The sequence below is a fragment of the Meleagris gallopavo genome, chromosome 2 (assembly GCF_905368555.1).
Source record: "Meleagris gallopavo chromosome 2, MGAL_WU_HG_1.1, whole genome shotgun sequence".
In the NCBI taxonomy this organism is placed as follows: Eukaryota; Metazoa; Chordata; class Aves; order Galliformes; family Phasianidae; genus Meleagris; species Meleagris gallopavo.
Genome location: NC_139405.1, coordinates 48,378,955 through 48,395,174, shown reverse-complemented (window position 1 = coordinate 48,395,174; position 16,220 = coordinate 48,378,955). Strand labels below are relative to the sequence as shown.

The window sequence follows — 16,220 nt, the reverse complement described above, 5'->3', positions numbered from 1 at the left end:
TTATTGTTGTCCTTTACCTTATTGGCCAAATTCAATTCTAGCTGGGCTTTGGCTTTTCTAATTTTCTCCCTGCACAGCTTCACTGTGTACCTGTAATCATCATAAGTAGCTTGCCCACTCTTCCAGAGACCATAAACTTTCCTTTTGTTCTTGAGTTCCAGCCAAAGGTCTCCCTTCAGCCAGTCCAATCTCCTTGCCCATGGGCTCATATTCCGTGACTTGGGGATGGTCAGCTTCTGCACCTTTAAATTAACTTCCTTAAAGTATTCCCAGCCTTCCTGGGCTCCCACGCTCTCCAAAACTACCTCTGAAAGGACCCTCTCAACCATGGTCCTAAAGAGATTAAAGTCTGCCCTCTGGAAGTCCAAGGTGGCAGCTCTGCTGACTCCCCTCTGTGGTTCAAGGACCGAGAAATCTAGCATCTCATGATCACCATGCCCCAGACAGCCTCCAACCTTAACATCCCCCACAAGACCTTCTCTGTTAACAAATAGCAGGTCCAGGATTTTGTTTCTCCTTGTTGGCTCCTTTACCAGCTATGTCAGGAAGTTATCTCCCACACACTCTAGGAACCTCCGGGTCTGTTCCCTATCTGCTGTATTATAAATCCAGCAGATATCTGAGAAGTTGAAGTTCCCCACAAGAACAAGGGGGAGAGACCTTGAGACCTCACCCAATTGTCTATAAAGCATCTTGTCCACCTCTTCATCCTGGCTGGGTGGTCTGTAGCAGACTCCCACAATAATATCAGTCTTATAGGCCTTCGCTTTTATTCTGAGCCATAAGCTCTCAACCCTGTGTTTCTGGGGAGAAAAAATTAAAATAAAAATAACTTTTTTTAAAAAAACTATGCAAAAGATAACAAATGAAATAAATTGCTCTGGTTAATTATTTATTTCAACATCAAATACATTGATAAAAATCTTGCACCAACTGGGTAGCCTATCAGATTTTTCATTTAGACTCTTTGGAACATTTAGGTGCAAAACAAAGAAATAAAACTCACCAAAACAAAGACATGAATAATTTTATATGCATCAGTGAAAGAACAGAATACTTCAACAAATACATTATGGCAGCTGAGTCTATACCAAATAAAGGACTTTCCATTGAAGGACTACATAGTGCACACAAAAGCATCTGTTTTATAGTATATACAATAAGGTGATACATAAAGTGGCTTGTTAATTAAAGTCTCAAAACTAGCAGTCTATCTCTTCATTTTCCAGTGGGCACTTTCTAAAGAAACAGACTTCTAATTATAGGCACACAGGAGTACAGAGCATACGAATTTGCAAGATGGCAGCATATACTTTTTTTTTTAATTATTATTTTAGTTTTTTAGGCACATTTGAATGCAGAAGTTTTTTGTGTTTTTTTTTAGCTTTTTATTTTTTAAACACAGTGCAAAATAAAATAAGGCTATTTACATTTGAAAGATGAAAGATATTGCAAGTAGAAAAAGCAGGATATTAATGTCAATTCTCAGATCAATTTGAGATTATGCTGTAGTTGCAGGTGGCAGTAAAGTCTGGTTCATATTACAATATGATTGTTTACATGACTTTTCCTTTCACATATGCCAAATTTATATAATCTGTAAAGCTATACTGCAGTTGTAGGTAGCATTGTAAAAGGCCATCCCTTCATTCAGAGAAAGAAATTCATTTTGCATAAAAGTTCAACTGAGAATGCCTTATATACAAAATTCCATTAGCTTTAGGTTGTGTTGCATTCTAGTTTTAAAGCAGGATATATATAAAAGAGAGGCTTGTCATATTCCTACCAAAGCCTGTGGTAAGACTCAGACCATAGTGAGGCAGAATTTTTACTTTGCTGGTAGTTTGTTTAATTTTAAACATTTGGCTCAGCTCCTAAGGAATCAGTCAGCCTCAGCTGGGACAGATAAGGGCTCCACTAAAAACCTGTTTTTTGGGATGGTCTGAAAGGGTTGAGGTTTTTATCTCTTCTTTTTTTTTTATTTTTATTTTTTTCAGTTTCAATTGCAGCAACTTGCTGAACAGTCCTTGCAATATCCTTGGGAGCTCGGTTCTTTTTTTTACTTTAGTTAATATAGTGTTAAACTATTAAACACCTTAGTGTACAGGAGAAAAAATATTCAAGATATATCACTGAAACATAACAGAAAATTTATCATGAACACGCACCAAGAAACCCTCATTAAAATAATTTACCCCAGTACAAATTCTACTGCCCCAACTGACAGTTTTACCTGAGACAAAGTCTGCAAGATCGAGACATGGCTCGAACCATTACAAACCAGAATAGCTTTTACATATTGTTGGAAAGTCAGACTCCACTGGGTGCTGTGTCCTCTCCTGCCTCCATAGTTTTTGGTAATTTTTTAGGAACAACAACCATATTCTCAAGCAAAGCTGGTTCATAGGGTTCTATTTCTGGCTTATGCTGGTATTACATTGCCTATGATTCTAGGTGTTTGGTTGTTTTTTGTTGGTTTTTTTTTGTTGTTGTTGTTGTTTGTTTTCTGTTTGTTCTTTTTTTTTTTTTAAATCCATATATAAACATTATAAAATAATTATTTCATTAGCTGTCAAGAGACATCTCTATGAACATTTTGGTAAAAGCATTATTAGCTGCCTTGAGTAGTTTTCTTTAAATTCTTTTTCTTTTTTTTAAACTTGCTATACATATTTTTGTTTAATATCCAGCACCAGGTATTCAAGGTAGTACTGGCTTGTCAGCTGCAAATATAAAGCATTTATGTATATATAGAGATATGTATATATACACACATAAAATACCATCCTGTGAAATTATTGAATGTCAGGCACAATTGTCTGCATACATGAGAGCATAATTTGGAATTCCATATGAAAAAGCTACCACTTTTATATAATAGACTTTAATTTATTGAATAGCTACATTCAACAGTCTGATATGAGGACAATTGTCTTTTCAGATAATTGTGTGAAGGTTACTATATTCATTAAGGTGCTACTTCAAATAAAAGATCATCAACAAGTTAAAGACATGGATCCTGAGACTGCCCCAAGCTAAGTAAAAGCATCACTGGAAATTATTGTTTTTCTTTTTTGGGTGCCCTTAACAGTTGTCACCAAGGTGTGGGAGGACGAATTGACTCTAAATGATTTCACTGCCAGGGCTGAGCCTAGGAGAGCATTTGTGATTATGACTGTGAACTGACATATTATTTCCCATGTTCTGGGCCACAATTTGATACCTTTCAATCTGCTGCATACCACTTCAAATCACACTTGCCCAGTTTTGCTGGGACAATCTGTAGAGATCAATGATACTTAACCTATGGAGAATCATCAGAATCTGGCCCTTTTTGTGAATTGCTTTCCATCAACTATTTTCTTCTTCTAGGCCAGATTCACATTTGATTTGATGCAGTACATTTTTTTGGGTTGTAGGAGGGGTGACATTTATTTAAAACAACTTGCTTAGCAGATGCTGAGCCACAAGCTTGATCTTTGTGGCTTGTCATATAGAACACACAAGCTGCACATAGAGCACTGAAACTTTGTAGCACAAGGCTGCAAGTAAATAATGATGGTGTAAGCACAGAAATGTGTCTACAGGAATTCCTGTGTTCCACTCAAATTTTAACCTGCACTCATATGAGAGCATTCATGATTTTTCCAACACGTTCAAAAAGCATCTACTAACTGTGAAAAACTGTATTTTCTTTAAAGGCATTTTAAAACCTTCCAAATGCCCTTAGGTACCAAATTTGCACACATGCACTCATACGTACTCTTAATGAATACACAAAAATACAACTCCTTCAGCATGTTCAGAAAAAAAAAATGACACTACAATACGTATCAATAAAAGGCCTATGTACTTACAGTGACTGCTTCACACATTCACGTTTGCACAGTTTTCAAGGAATCATCTCCAACATGTAAGTAGCATTTATCATTAGATTTCTAAACTGTGCGTATCTTCAGGTATGTACATGAGACTGTTATGGACAATATTATGTACACTCATTAAAGAATTGGATCCTTGATGCGGAGCTCAAACTCATCCTATGCCTTACTTTCTTCATAATTGCTTTGTAATAACTGAAACCCACTGAACAAAGACACTGCTTGTTTAACAGTGAGCACGGTTAGACATAGGCACTCCTGTACCGCATTGGTTGCACTATTTCCTATATTCAGTCACAGGATATTACAATCAGCATGACCTAACATAAAGGCTAAAAGAAGCATCCCCAAACCCTCCTATGGCGCTGTGGCCAGCTGCTAAGAAGCAGCCTATACATGTGTACTGAACTTCCTTACTTACAGGTGGTCATTTCCAACCAGCTACTGAAATAGTCCCTGGTCTGGGCTAACTCCCAAATTGCACATGAAAGGTGTGCAGGTAGCACAGGCAAAGGTTGTCATTAAACAAATAAAGCATCCCTGCAAAATATAATAATCAGATTCCAGTACCCAGCAATATTCTGTGATGTTTGATTTTCTAGCATTAAAGGCAGTTAAACAGCAGCACAAATGCCCATTTTGGACAGTTTATACAATGGACAAGTTGGTCTTTTTCTTCAGTGTCTCTCCTTCATAAGCTGCTGAAATTCTTGCTGTCAGTGGACCTTTTGTATATTTATGGTTGTTCTGCAGAATCCAACTAACCTGCATGAAAAACGATTACACACTTGTATGGAGAAAGCCAGATGCACCCTGGATGTGCAGTTCTGAAGTCTTCACCATATCTGAGGCATACTGCCCCGTTCTGGTGCCACAAATGAGGTGCATATTAACAGTGACCTTTGAGTTTGCTCCAATGAGAGCCGAAGAAAAGCAAGATAGATAGTGCAAAACCTGTTGCACAGGCTCTGATCGCAGCCCTCCCCAGTCTCGTTAGGCAAGACTGCCATGAATGCGATCATCCCACCCTGCTGTGCCAGTCTTACACTGGTATCCTCATCTCTTAGTTTGTAGCACAGCAAAGCAAAGGAGAGGGAAAGATATTTCATAAAATAGCTTTGGTTTGTGTATGTGTTAGAAGGCATGGATTTTTGGTTTTGTTTTCCAGGCATGATGATTTCTGTAATCACCAGGTCTGATTTAAGACCTATTCTCCATGTTATCTCTGCTTGCCGTATTGCCCATGATTTACACACAGCCAAGCAACAGAATCGTATTTTCTAGGATCAGACAAGACAGGATGCACACAATGTAATTTAGCTAAGGGCTAGGATAAGAGGATCTAAGAGTTTGGTCAGTATGATCTTGAAAAGCAGCTGTCTGCAAAACAGTATTTTTTCGATATGAAGAGCCTTCTTCCAATTGAGGAAGAAGGAAGGCAGAAATCTAACCAAACTATAAAGGCAATTCAGTGAATTGCAGTTTCACTGTGGCACACTATGATGCCAATCAGCTTCCTGTTATCCCTCACAAAAAGTCATCCAGAGTCAACCAAACAGCTTCGAAGTTTCAGGCAACTCAAGGACTAAAAGGGCTCAGAATTTGGGGTGGATACCAAGAAAGGCTCCCACTCGGGAAGATACAAATATGCATAGGTGTTATGGCCTATTAAATTATGGCAAAACAAATGTTACAGGACTTAGCCAACCCGCATTTAAAAGTAGATTAAAACACTGCAAATTTCAAATTAAGTTAGCCTGACAATCCTTGCTAGCTGTCCATTAGCAATGAATCGTCTTTCATTTAGAATAAGCAATCAATTTAGGCAAGTGCTTGACAAACACTCAAATGGAAAATACAGGTGGCTGATGTCACTGGAGTGTTGACATACATGGCTCCATAGATGAAATGAAGCATGAGCTAGGTAGTACGCTGCTGGGTTTCTCATACCATTATATACGCTGACTTTTGTTTATATTGTATTCTGCATACTCTCCTCTTCTTTGCTGTTAATGTAAAAGGACTGCAGGGAATGAGATGAAGCTGGTGCAGTTGTCAGCTGGCTTTGGTTCTCCTCTTCCATTGGTGCAGCACTCCTGGCTGCCGGTGCATGTAGGCGGTGAGCGTCCAGCATCTCCAGTAAGAGGTCGTAGAGCGGAACCACATTTTTACACTTCATATTGTACAGATGCTCCATTCCTTTGTTGCTGTGGGTTTTAACAAAACAGAAGTTATTTTCCAAATGTACCATGAAAAAAAGCTGTCATCTAATCTTTGTTAAGTTCACACAAATTCCACCCTGACAAAGCAACAAACTTAACAGTACAGTTGCTGCACACTACTACAGTTTGCAGAAGACATTTTTCTCTCCTTTGCCTAAATGGTGACCTAGAGCAAACAGACCCCTATTTTAGGCACTTTGATTAAGTGGATAGGATGAATCTTGGCCTTCCTATAGTTAAACCTAAAATATTAGATTTTTTCCTTAGAAAATAAACTTTTAGACAATTTGTTAGTAAACGCCCTCTTGTAATAGTATCCAATTACAAAACTACAGAAATAGTAAATCTCTGTGCATCTGGAACTTTCTTGGTCTTCCAAGCCATTAAGAAAATAAACATCAGCATAGTTACTAACACAAAGGCAATGAAACTCCTTAGAATACACACATGAAAAAACATGCATTGATGTAAAATCTGCATTTTTCAGCTCTGGGAGCTTTAGTACTGTGTGATGCTTATTTTGATTTTAATTTTATTAAATGTGATCTTGAAAATTAAAATCTAGATAACATTAATGCCTCTATATTTCATTAAAAAATAAAATCTCTGCTATATCTTTGCATAGACTTTTCATGCTGCAGACACCCCAGCTAGTGAGCAGCTATCTTCAGAGGTAATTATGTAAGGGAGAATCACTGCTGAAACTAGCAACAAACTGCATGCCTCAGGCCCTTCACCACTAATTAACAAAGGGCACAGTGCACCAGATTGGGACTCAGGAGATCTGCTTTTATCTTCCTCCATAATATATATATAATGATAATAATCTCTATTCTAAAGAGATTTCCAATTAAGCCACTTGTGAGAGGTGTCTATTCAAAAATGAGACTTTTATTAAATCTTATCTTACAGGAGACTAGAGTTTGTAGAACTAGGCTGCTATTACATTATTTTTCATGTACTCCCTACTTCCCATAAAGAATAGCAAGACATCTGATATTAAAAGCAGACAGTGCTTATGGCATTATCAAAACTAGAAGGAAAAGAAAAAAGAGAAATGGAGAAAATGTTTACTCTTTTCACACAATAATCCATAGTACTGTTTTGCAGGTCCATCTATTTTTATGGAAAGAAGAAAGTGATTCCCACACACACACACAGAGTGAAGGAAAGCACAACTCCAAGCACACGTAAGAACACATCTGCGAAACCTCCTGCTTGCACCTGACCATATGCTTGCTCCTACCTCATATGCCTGATGTGAGAGAGGATGAGGAGGAGCTGAGCCAGTCGCCGGTGCTGTTGCTGCAGAGAAAGACCTGACTTTGCCATTAAGTGTATCAGAGTATCTGTGATTTTGTCCAGAACACGGTGGATATAGTCTCTCTCTTCTAGAGATTTCAAAGTGCTGGAAAGAAAAGTGTACACACCTGGAGTAGGAAGGAGAAAGAAAACCACAGACGAAAATTACTTTGATAGTCAGACTTACTCCCCATATGCCTAATGGCTTTGGCTGTGTGAAACCACAGGATCTTCCCGTGAGCACCCTGCTTTTTAAGACCCCCCTGCATATAAAGTTCCAATCTCCTGGCAGCTGGGAAGGATGTGGGGACTGTCAGGACAGAGGAAGGAGTGGCTCAGAAAAGTGTGGGGAAAAAAAATAAAGCAATCCAAATCTTCTAGAAAGGACTGCTGGGAAGTGGCAGCATTATCTCGGAGCCCATCCACAGAATTAATCATTTTGATTAAGGAGGTGAATAAGGAAAATAAACACTTCACAGACATGTGAAGAACAAAGTCTTTCCCTAAGAAAACTTCCATCCCACCCAGGGGCTTGGATTTAGCCACTGCAGTTAGAGCAGGAAGACAAAGATGATGACTCTTCCTCACCCTGTGTCCCCCAAAGTCAGGGCTAGCTGGTGGAGGTGGCATGGTTCATCTCTACCCTGCAGCCAGACCTGACCTTGAACTGCTCTCTTCTCTCGGTCACTAAGCCCCAAAATCTTGAGGAGATGCTGCTGCCACTTGAGAGCTCTGCAGAACTTACTGACCTAGCCCAGGCTGACAGCAGTATTTGCTAATTTCTCTGATGTTTAGTGCTTGAATTCTGGTGGCTTGCTAGGCAATCTAGGACTGAACAATGAGTTACTGCAACACATTTAAACAAAAGAGTTTGTTTACAAGCACTCGCCTCAATAAGATCTTCCAAAGCAAACAAGAGCTTTGAAAGGCAACCTGTTTCAATACAGCTGTCTTACTTTCCTGCCTGAAAGTGAGCAACCTGAAGATCTGGGCCAGAAGGAAATCTAAAATAGAGATCAAACTGATTTGATACTTGTTCTCCAACAGCCCCTGGAACATCTAGAAAACACTTGAGCTTCCACCGCTTCAGTGCATGCAGCACATCAGATTTCTAACTAGGAATTTCTCTACTAATCCACACATTTTTTACCTTGATTTTGTTCTGGGTGACAATGGACAGACAATGCAAAGCATATCACCCCCACCACTATGCTGTCAAAGGACAGCTATTGCCCTCAGCACCAGTTTCTTTAATCTTCTGGATTGACCTAGGAACTCCAGATAGATCATATTACTATCATACAGCTTTGAATTATCAAAGGTGCAAATATGTATATTGATACCAATATACATGGTCATGGTGACTTCATTCATCTGTAAAGTACTTGACAAATCCTGTGCTTCATATCTTCTTCATCAGCTTACAGAGCCAAGTAGAAACTTTGCATTGTCTTTGGAAAAAAATGGTTCATGGAATTGCCTTTCATTTAGCTTTTCTTTAAAGTATAATATATAGAAAAATACACTGCAGTTAGAGATATTAAGAAGAAAAGTAGTAAGATTAATACATACACAAGCATGTATGTACACTAACTTATTTATATTGTTTGTAGCTGGAGGTTGTACTGTCAAAATTGAAGATAAGCATATCCATCCATGCATCAGAGCAGTCAAAGTACAGATTTCTTTACGATTTTCTTGATGTACCTCACCTTTTCATATCATCTCACTACACCAAGGACCTAGTACTTAGATCTACTGTAAGCTGCAATGGGTTTTATGACGCTGGACTTTCTGTTCTAAAAAGAAATAAAAACTTGTGAGTATGAGTGTATGTGTGTGTGAGAGAGAGAGAGAGAGATTGAGACTTCAAAAACAAAAACAAAACAAGAGGATAACTGAAATACAGCACAGCTTCTGGAAACTAGTAGTAAGACTTCTTTAGTTTTGTAGTGATTGTTACTTTGAATTTGATACAGGCAGTGCAACGGCCTCTTTTCTCACAAAGCTTTTAATGAGTATTATTTGTACTGAAATGAATTCCCCAGAAAGGAAGAGTTCTTGGGGCTTTTCTCAGCTGGATGACAATTAGCCACCCTCACATCAGTGTCTACTGATGATATGAGGTTTATAGATCAGCGATTTCTGTAGGAGCAAGATACTTATAAATGACTGATAAAGGAAACATTATCTTCATAGATCCCCTGTGCTTCCAAAGCAGCTTTCTTCAGCCAGTGGATGCTATTTTGTACTTGTAGCAACATCCCTTACTTTCATAGGTTTAAAATCAGCAAATGCAAAAAATCTGTCAGGCAGAAATGTTTTGCACGTAGGTCTAGCCCAGAAGCTATTAAAAAATATAAATCAAGAAGAAAAAAATAAAAAAACAACCCTCTCTCAAAAAATGTAGAGACCTCAGGCAAATGCCATTCAATAACAGCAAAGAAAAATGAAGATCAGTTTTCTTTTCTGCCCCAGGTGATTTCTCCTGCCTCAGGCCAGTGACCAGAAATTTCCCCAAAAGAAGTACCAGCTATCCATCACACACAGACACATACACAGAAGCAGAGCTTTGGAACAAGAGTGCAGAAAAATTGTCTTCACAAAGTGAAATTTAACAGTCTCGCTGGTCTTTCCAAGCTCTGAAGCAGAAAGAAAGCCAAAAGCAGGATTGAATATCCACCGGGTGGTTTTCCAGCTATGTATCAGTATTGTAAAACATTATAGGAGACAGACTAGAGCTAGCAGGGCCCTGCAAACAAGCTAAGCCTAACAGGTTGTATCCAAATGCAAAGATATCCACACCATGGTTTCTCCCAGGGACAGCAAGGTTACTGTGACAGCTGTTGGCGTACATATCAAGTTACAAGTATATACACATTACTACATACCCTGACATATTATTGGATGTGTAGAACAGAATGTCTTCAACATCTTTTCTGCCACAGTAAACCTCAGTTTAAACTTTTTTTACATTTAGTGTTCACTGTCACAAAACAAAACAAAGACCTTCTTCCTCTTCCACCACACAAAACAAAACAAAGATCTTCTTCCTCTTCCACCAAGCCCCATTGGTTTTTATTGGAAGCAAGGCAGTCTGAGCTAAGAGCAAATTCAGCTCTGTGCCATGCACTTATGCAATTCTCCAGTCCTCAAAATAAAGAAATTGATTAAAAGCACAATTCAACAGGAGAAAGAAAAATCAAAAGACCAAGTCAGATTGAGTGATGCATCAAGGAGACCTACAGAATGACTGAAATCAGCTAAGTTGTTTCATCTCTGCAAAAGTACCAGCTAGGTAAATCATCTGCTAAAGCAGATGTGAGCTACATCCTTGCCCACAAAATGAAAACCTCTGCTTTGCCCCACATAGCACCACTCTTCTTTTCAGATCCACTCAAACATAAAACATCTGGCATCATGTTCCCCTTTTATGTTTCTGGTGCTTATTTTCCAGTCTTAAGAAACAGGATTCTATTAGTGAGCTGAATGTGCTTTGCTTTTTAGTTGGACAACATATTGCTGCAGCTTTAGAGGGGCACATTCTGTTTTGTTATTTAGCTAAAGACAGTGCTGTCCTTGCTGTTACAGACATGCTGTCTCCTTGATATCTCAGGAAAAAATTGTCAGTAGCATAAGTGTATATTTTGCTTTATAAACAAAACTTTCCATCTCTTCTACACAAACTGAGACTAAAAAAATATTGCTAAGAAGACCACATAGAAAAGCAGCAGAAAGATATTAAACAGCCTTGAAAGACGTTGCAAAACATGAGAAAATAAATGTCCAACAAAAGCAATAAGCAGCGCTGCCTCATGTAAAGAAACTAACAGATGTCCAAGGATTTGATAAATAAAAAAATAAAAATAAAAATAAAATCTCTGTTATGCAAAAGAAACTTTCTGCCTCAACTTGTGAATGTTTATTTCTACAAGGTAACAAAGAATTCAATCCAGATATTAGATATTTATATCTATAGCTAAACATGTTATCTACCTGCTATTCAGAATGAGGTCTACAGTCTAAAAATACATTTCATCAAATATGGAGGGTGTGTAAGGTAATAGCATAGGTTTTAGATGACAGTTTATTAATATAAACTAAATAATGATAAACAGCCACATCTTTGCCACTATTTTCCTTTATTTTGCCATTGAAAGAGAAAAAGAAAAACAGAAACAGAAAAAAGAAAAAGAAGAAGAAAAAGAAAAAGAAAAAGAAAAAGAAAAAGAAAAAGAAAAAGAAAAAGAAAAAGAAAAAGAAAAAGAAAAAGAAAAAGAAAAAGAAAAAGAAAAAGAAAAAGAAAAAGAAAAAGAAAAAGAAAAAAAGAAAAAGAAAAAGAAAAAGAGGAAAAGAAAAAGAAAAAGAAAAAAGTGTAGGCCCTGATTTATAACCAGGTATTGTCTCTGGATGCCCAAAGCGTGGATCCAGCTACCTCAGTTCACTGTGATGAGGACTTTAACAAGATCTCCAGTGTCTAGTTCAACACCCATCGGCCCCAATCACACTCCACACCAGCTGCACTCAGTGAACCAAGCTCTGAAGGTGTTAATTTACTGGGTTCCATGCACACCACTGTCCCTTCTGTGTCTTGACAACCCTTTCAGTTGCTGCTGCCTCAAAAATGGAAAAACCACCAGAGACAAGAAGCAGACAGCATTCAAACTGCATGCAGAAGCAATTACAATTACCCAAGTACAGCAAAACACACCACTTACCAGAATTGAGCAGGATGATGGACTTAAGGCATACAAATTCCTCCCCTTGAAGGTTCATCATCCGAAACCGAGCAGCAGTAGCCAGTAGCATGTCAAAGATTTCCACCATGCCCTCTACACATTTCCCTTGATTCCTGTGTGAATACCATCAAGGAGGAGATATTCACAGCTTTAACCTGGCAGCATGAGATTTTGATTTCCCTGTATTATTTCCCTCAAATTAGATTTCTCAAACCTCAGAGCACAAGCTAGCATGTGATTTCCTAGTCTAAGTTCACTTGGTGTATGGAATGAATAAATAAATAAACTCTGTCTTTAAAAAAAAAAAAAAAAAACAGAATCATAAACTTATCAGCAAGAGGCATTATCGTGGTGGAACATGAGAGACCGATACACTCAAACTCTTGTATTGATGGCAAAAACTTGTTTAAAATGACATTCTGATTTTATTTCCATGTTCTGCTTGTCTTACTTTTTTTTTTTTCCTTTTCTTCCTTTAATTTACATAGTCCCAATTCCTTGCATAACATTTCTCCCTACGTTTTGTTCTCATTCCTATTTGGTTTTGCAATCTAAAATGTTTCACCATGCTTCTCCCATTCATTTTATGTAAGCATCACATGTCCATACAGAATAAGTGTATTTATGAGTTCAGGAAGCATTCATGAGGCCAAAGTCTTCTCTGTATGATTAAACCTACAACTTCACTTCAAAAATGAGCTCCATTTTTACACTGCAACATTAAATAAAGCTAAAATAGCCATTTCTCTCTGCTCACAACAGGCATGGTCACTCATTTTTATCTTGCACACCCAACACATAGTTCAAGAATTAATGCAGACTGTACATGTTTTTTATGAAAATTTTGTCTGCAAATTTTCTGGTCATGGAATTTTAGATAATCTACAGCATAACCTTGTACTAAAAATTACATACTCTTATTTTTATTAGGACTTTCTGAATGAAAATTTAACATCAACAAGTGATATGACTTTCTGATTAAAAATATACTATTTTTTAGATAGGAGACAGAAATTTTCAGCTCATTGCTACAGGAAAATGCAAAGAAAAATTCAGGTGGCTGTCACATTATAGCTTGTATCACAAGGGTTAATCACTGCTTAATTTCACTGTGACGATAACAGCGCAGACATACCTGCCCCAGTTTCAGGGGTTTGAGTTCTAGCTCTGGATCAGGCACTAAGATGTGTAAGCATGGAGTATAAAACAAGTTTTCTAGTCACTCTCACAACAGCACATGCTTGTTAATTTTTCTGTGAGAAAGGGATGATTCAGTTTTGGGAATCCAGAGTAGGAAGGAACAAGAACTTTAATAAAGGAGGATGGTTGCTCCTTCTTGCTTCACGTCCTTATGTCCCTACTAGGAAGCAGCACACCAAGCACTACTTCTCCACACACATTTCACTTGTGCTCAGCTCAGAACTGTGATTTTCATTGCATGGCAGGCACATTGTCACAAGGTACGTTTACCAATGTCATTTACATGGCCTATTCTGTCTCTAAATAATTTCACTGAACAAATAGTGGTTTGAACTGTTGCAGCTTTTGAGATATGACCAGCAACTCTGATAATTTCATGTATTAAGATCCCCCAGGCTATGATAGCAAGTGTAGCATAGAAAGTCTGAAAGTACTGAGGCTTACATCATAGGATTGGCAGATGTGCAGACTCAGTGCAATGTTCCACATAGAACTTGCGATGCCTTTGGTATCTCATTTACAATGCTCCCAAGGATGAACTGAACTACAGGACTGATCTCAGTCTGTTGCATCTCAGCTCATCTTTCCTGAAATTCACAGTTATGCCTCTTGCTTGAAGGCTTTCACTGGTTTTATGACTTATCAGTTACAATGTTCACTGAATGAGGGGGGGGAGGGGGGGGTGAGGGGGGAGAACTCTTCGATGAAGACCACATTGTTGAAAATCTGAACTTGGTTGGATTCAGTTATATTCCTCCTCTGTTTGGACAGTAATAAAATGAACAAAGGCAAAGTAATTTTTAGTAGTACCACTGGCAAATCAAAACCAAACAAAATTAGGCATTCAAAGGAAGATGTGAAAATATGAACAGTTATCACCTCCTCGAAAATCTGCTTTGTTGCTAAAATTTAAATTCTATTAAAGGAAAAAAAAAACACAAAGCAGTGGGAAATTTTCCACTGCTTCTGGAATAATTACTATTTTTCCTATGACTAGAGAAATATTAACTTAGCTCATACATAATTAAGCAGTGTCGGAGGACGAAAAGCTTTTAATGGTTTTGTGTTAATTTAAATCATACCTGTTAGTGAGATTAGCTTAATAATTTTGAATTTCAGGGTTATGCAGAAAGTTTCAGAAGATCATACAGCAAATGATCCATATTAAAAAAAATTATAATCTTTATGCTTAACTAAGACACATACTTGCTTCCTATAACCCTTCAAACTTCTGCCAGCCAGTGTTCATAACAATTAAAAAAATATTACACAGTCTGAGCAACTTGGAGAGCCAAGAGAATTTAAAAATAAAATAAAACAAAAACCCCAAAATAAGACCTTTTAAAATACCTCATGGAATCTCATGAAATGGAAAAGACATTTTAATACCAAAAAAGGAATTAGTGCTGGATATTTTTATAAAAATATTTCAGTGGACTGTGGCTTACAAATACAATGTTTCAATGAAGAATATTTGCCAACAGGTATAACTTATGGTCAAAATTTTTTATTCCTGCAACTTTTGGTCTGTATGCCTTTGTGTGTGCCTATTTCCTACCAGCTGAATTCATATGATAGATGATAATAAAAATTATGTAAATTCAAGAGATTCTAAATACTTTCTAATCACATTTGCTTTAGTATCTAATGAGTGTAAAATACCAAAGAACTCCATCAAAAAAAAAGTAAGTAGTGCTGTAGGTAGAGTTATATAATATAGATGAAATTTAATATCACATTGATATCTCACGTGTGCAAACATAATTTAGAAATCTGTTTCATTTTCAGAGCTAGGCAGCAGCTCTAATTCCAGGGAACTGCAGGAGCTCAGCATCTTTCATATGCAGGCTTCTAATCGAATGTTTTTATTATCTAGGCTACAACACTTGCTTTCTTTGTTAACTAACAAACACTATCTGAAATAGAAATCTCTAGTTCTCCTGAATTGCTTTCTAACTTTCTAACATAAGCTGATAGTATTATCACATCTTTACAGCTCTGTGTCCCATTGCTAGGAAGGCCTATCTAGGAAGGCCTAGATAACATTCCTGAAGGACAAGTTAAGTAACAGATGTAAAAATTGCCCTTATATCAACATCATGCTACTGTCTTTGTGTACTCTCAGCTTATTGAAAACAAAACAATAAAGGTTTGCTAACTGCAAAATGGTAGAGTGTATTCTTAAAATAATTCTTTAGACTTGGCTATCGGGAAATAATAAGGAAAGCTAAAGTAGGTGAATTAAAGGTCTTAAGCTGCTGCATACGAGTGCTGTGTGCTTTAACTTTAGTAAGTCCACAGAACCATAGCATCACTCAACTGGACATTTCTGTATGTCTCTAGTCCAACCTCCTGTTCAAAGCAGGGTCAGCTGTTATCTCAGACTAGCTCATCATTCTAGGCTTTACCCAGTCTGGTCTTGAAAACATTCAAGGATGAATGCAAAAAACCTCTTTCAGTTTAATGATGTCCATACCTACTCTTATATCTAGTCAGAACCTCTTCTGTTTTAACTCCTGTTTCTCAGTCTTGTCAGTCATCTCAATAAAGAGTCTTGCTAACCTCTGTGCAGAATTTAGAAGGTTGTCAGATATGATCAAAAGCCATCTCTTGTCCAAGATGAGTAAATTTTGTTCTCCACTCAAGGCTTAAGCCCTAACCCCTTCAGTGATTCTCCCTTACATTTGCTGAAATTTTTTAACACCTTTCCTGTAATGAGAGGTGCAAAACAGGCTGTGCCATTCCAGATATGGATTAAAGGGTTCCATATAAAGGTGAAATAATAATTTCCCTTGTTCTTCTGGCTACTACTGATACAGCCCAGGATACTGTTGTCTTTCATTGTTGTCATGCTGCAGTACTGTGCTCATGCCTCA

At 37.6% G+C, this 16,220-nt stretch overlaps 1 protein-coding gene across 1 annotated transcript in view; it reads right to left on the bottom strand.

Moving 5' to 3' along the window:
• Nucleotides 1-871: 871 nt before the first annotated feature.
• The window catches only part of ESR1 (estrogen receptor 1), a 158,710-nt gene continuing 143,361 nt past the window's right edge, over nt 872-16,220 (bottom strand). Inside the window, 4 exon segments of the mRNA XM_010707191.4 lie at nt 872-5,874; nt 5,877-6,088; nt 7,350-7,533; nt 12,124-12,257. Coding sequence (XP_010705493.3) covers nt 5,834-5,874; nt 5,877-6,088; nt 7,350-7,533; nt 12,124-12,257 — 571 coding nt within the window. The 3' untranslated portion in view covers nt 872-5,833.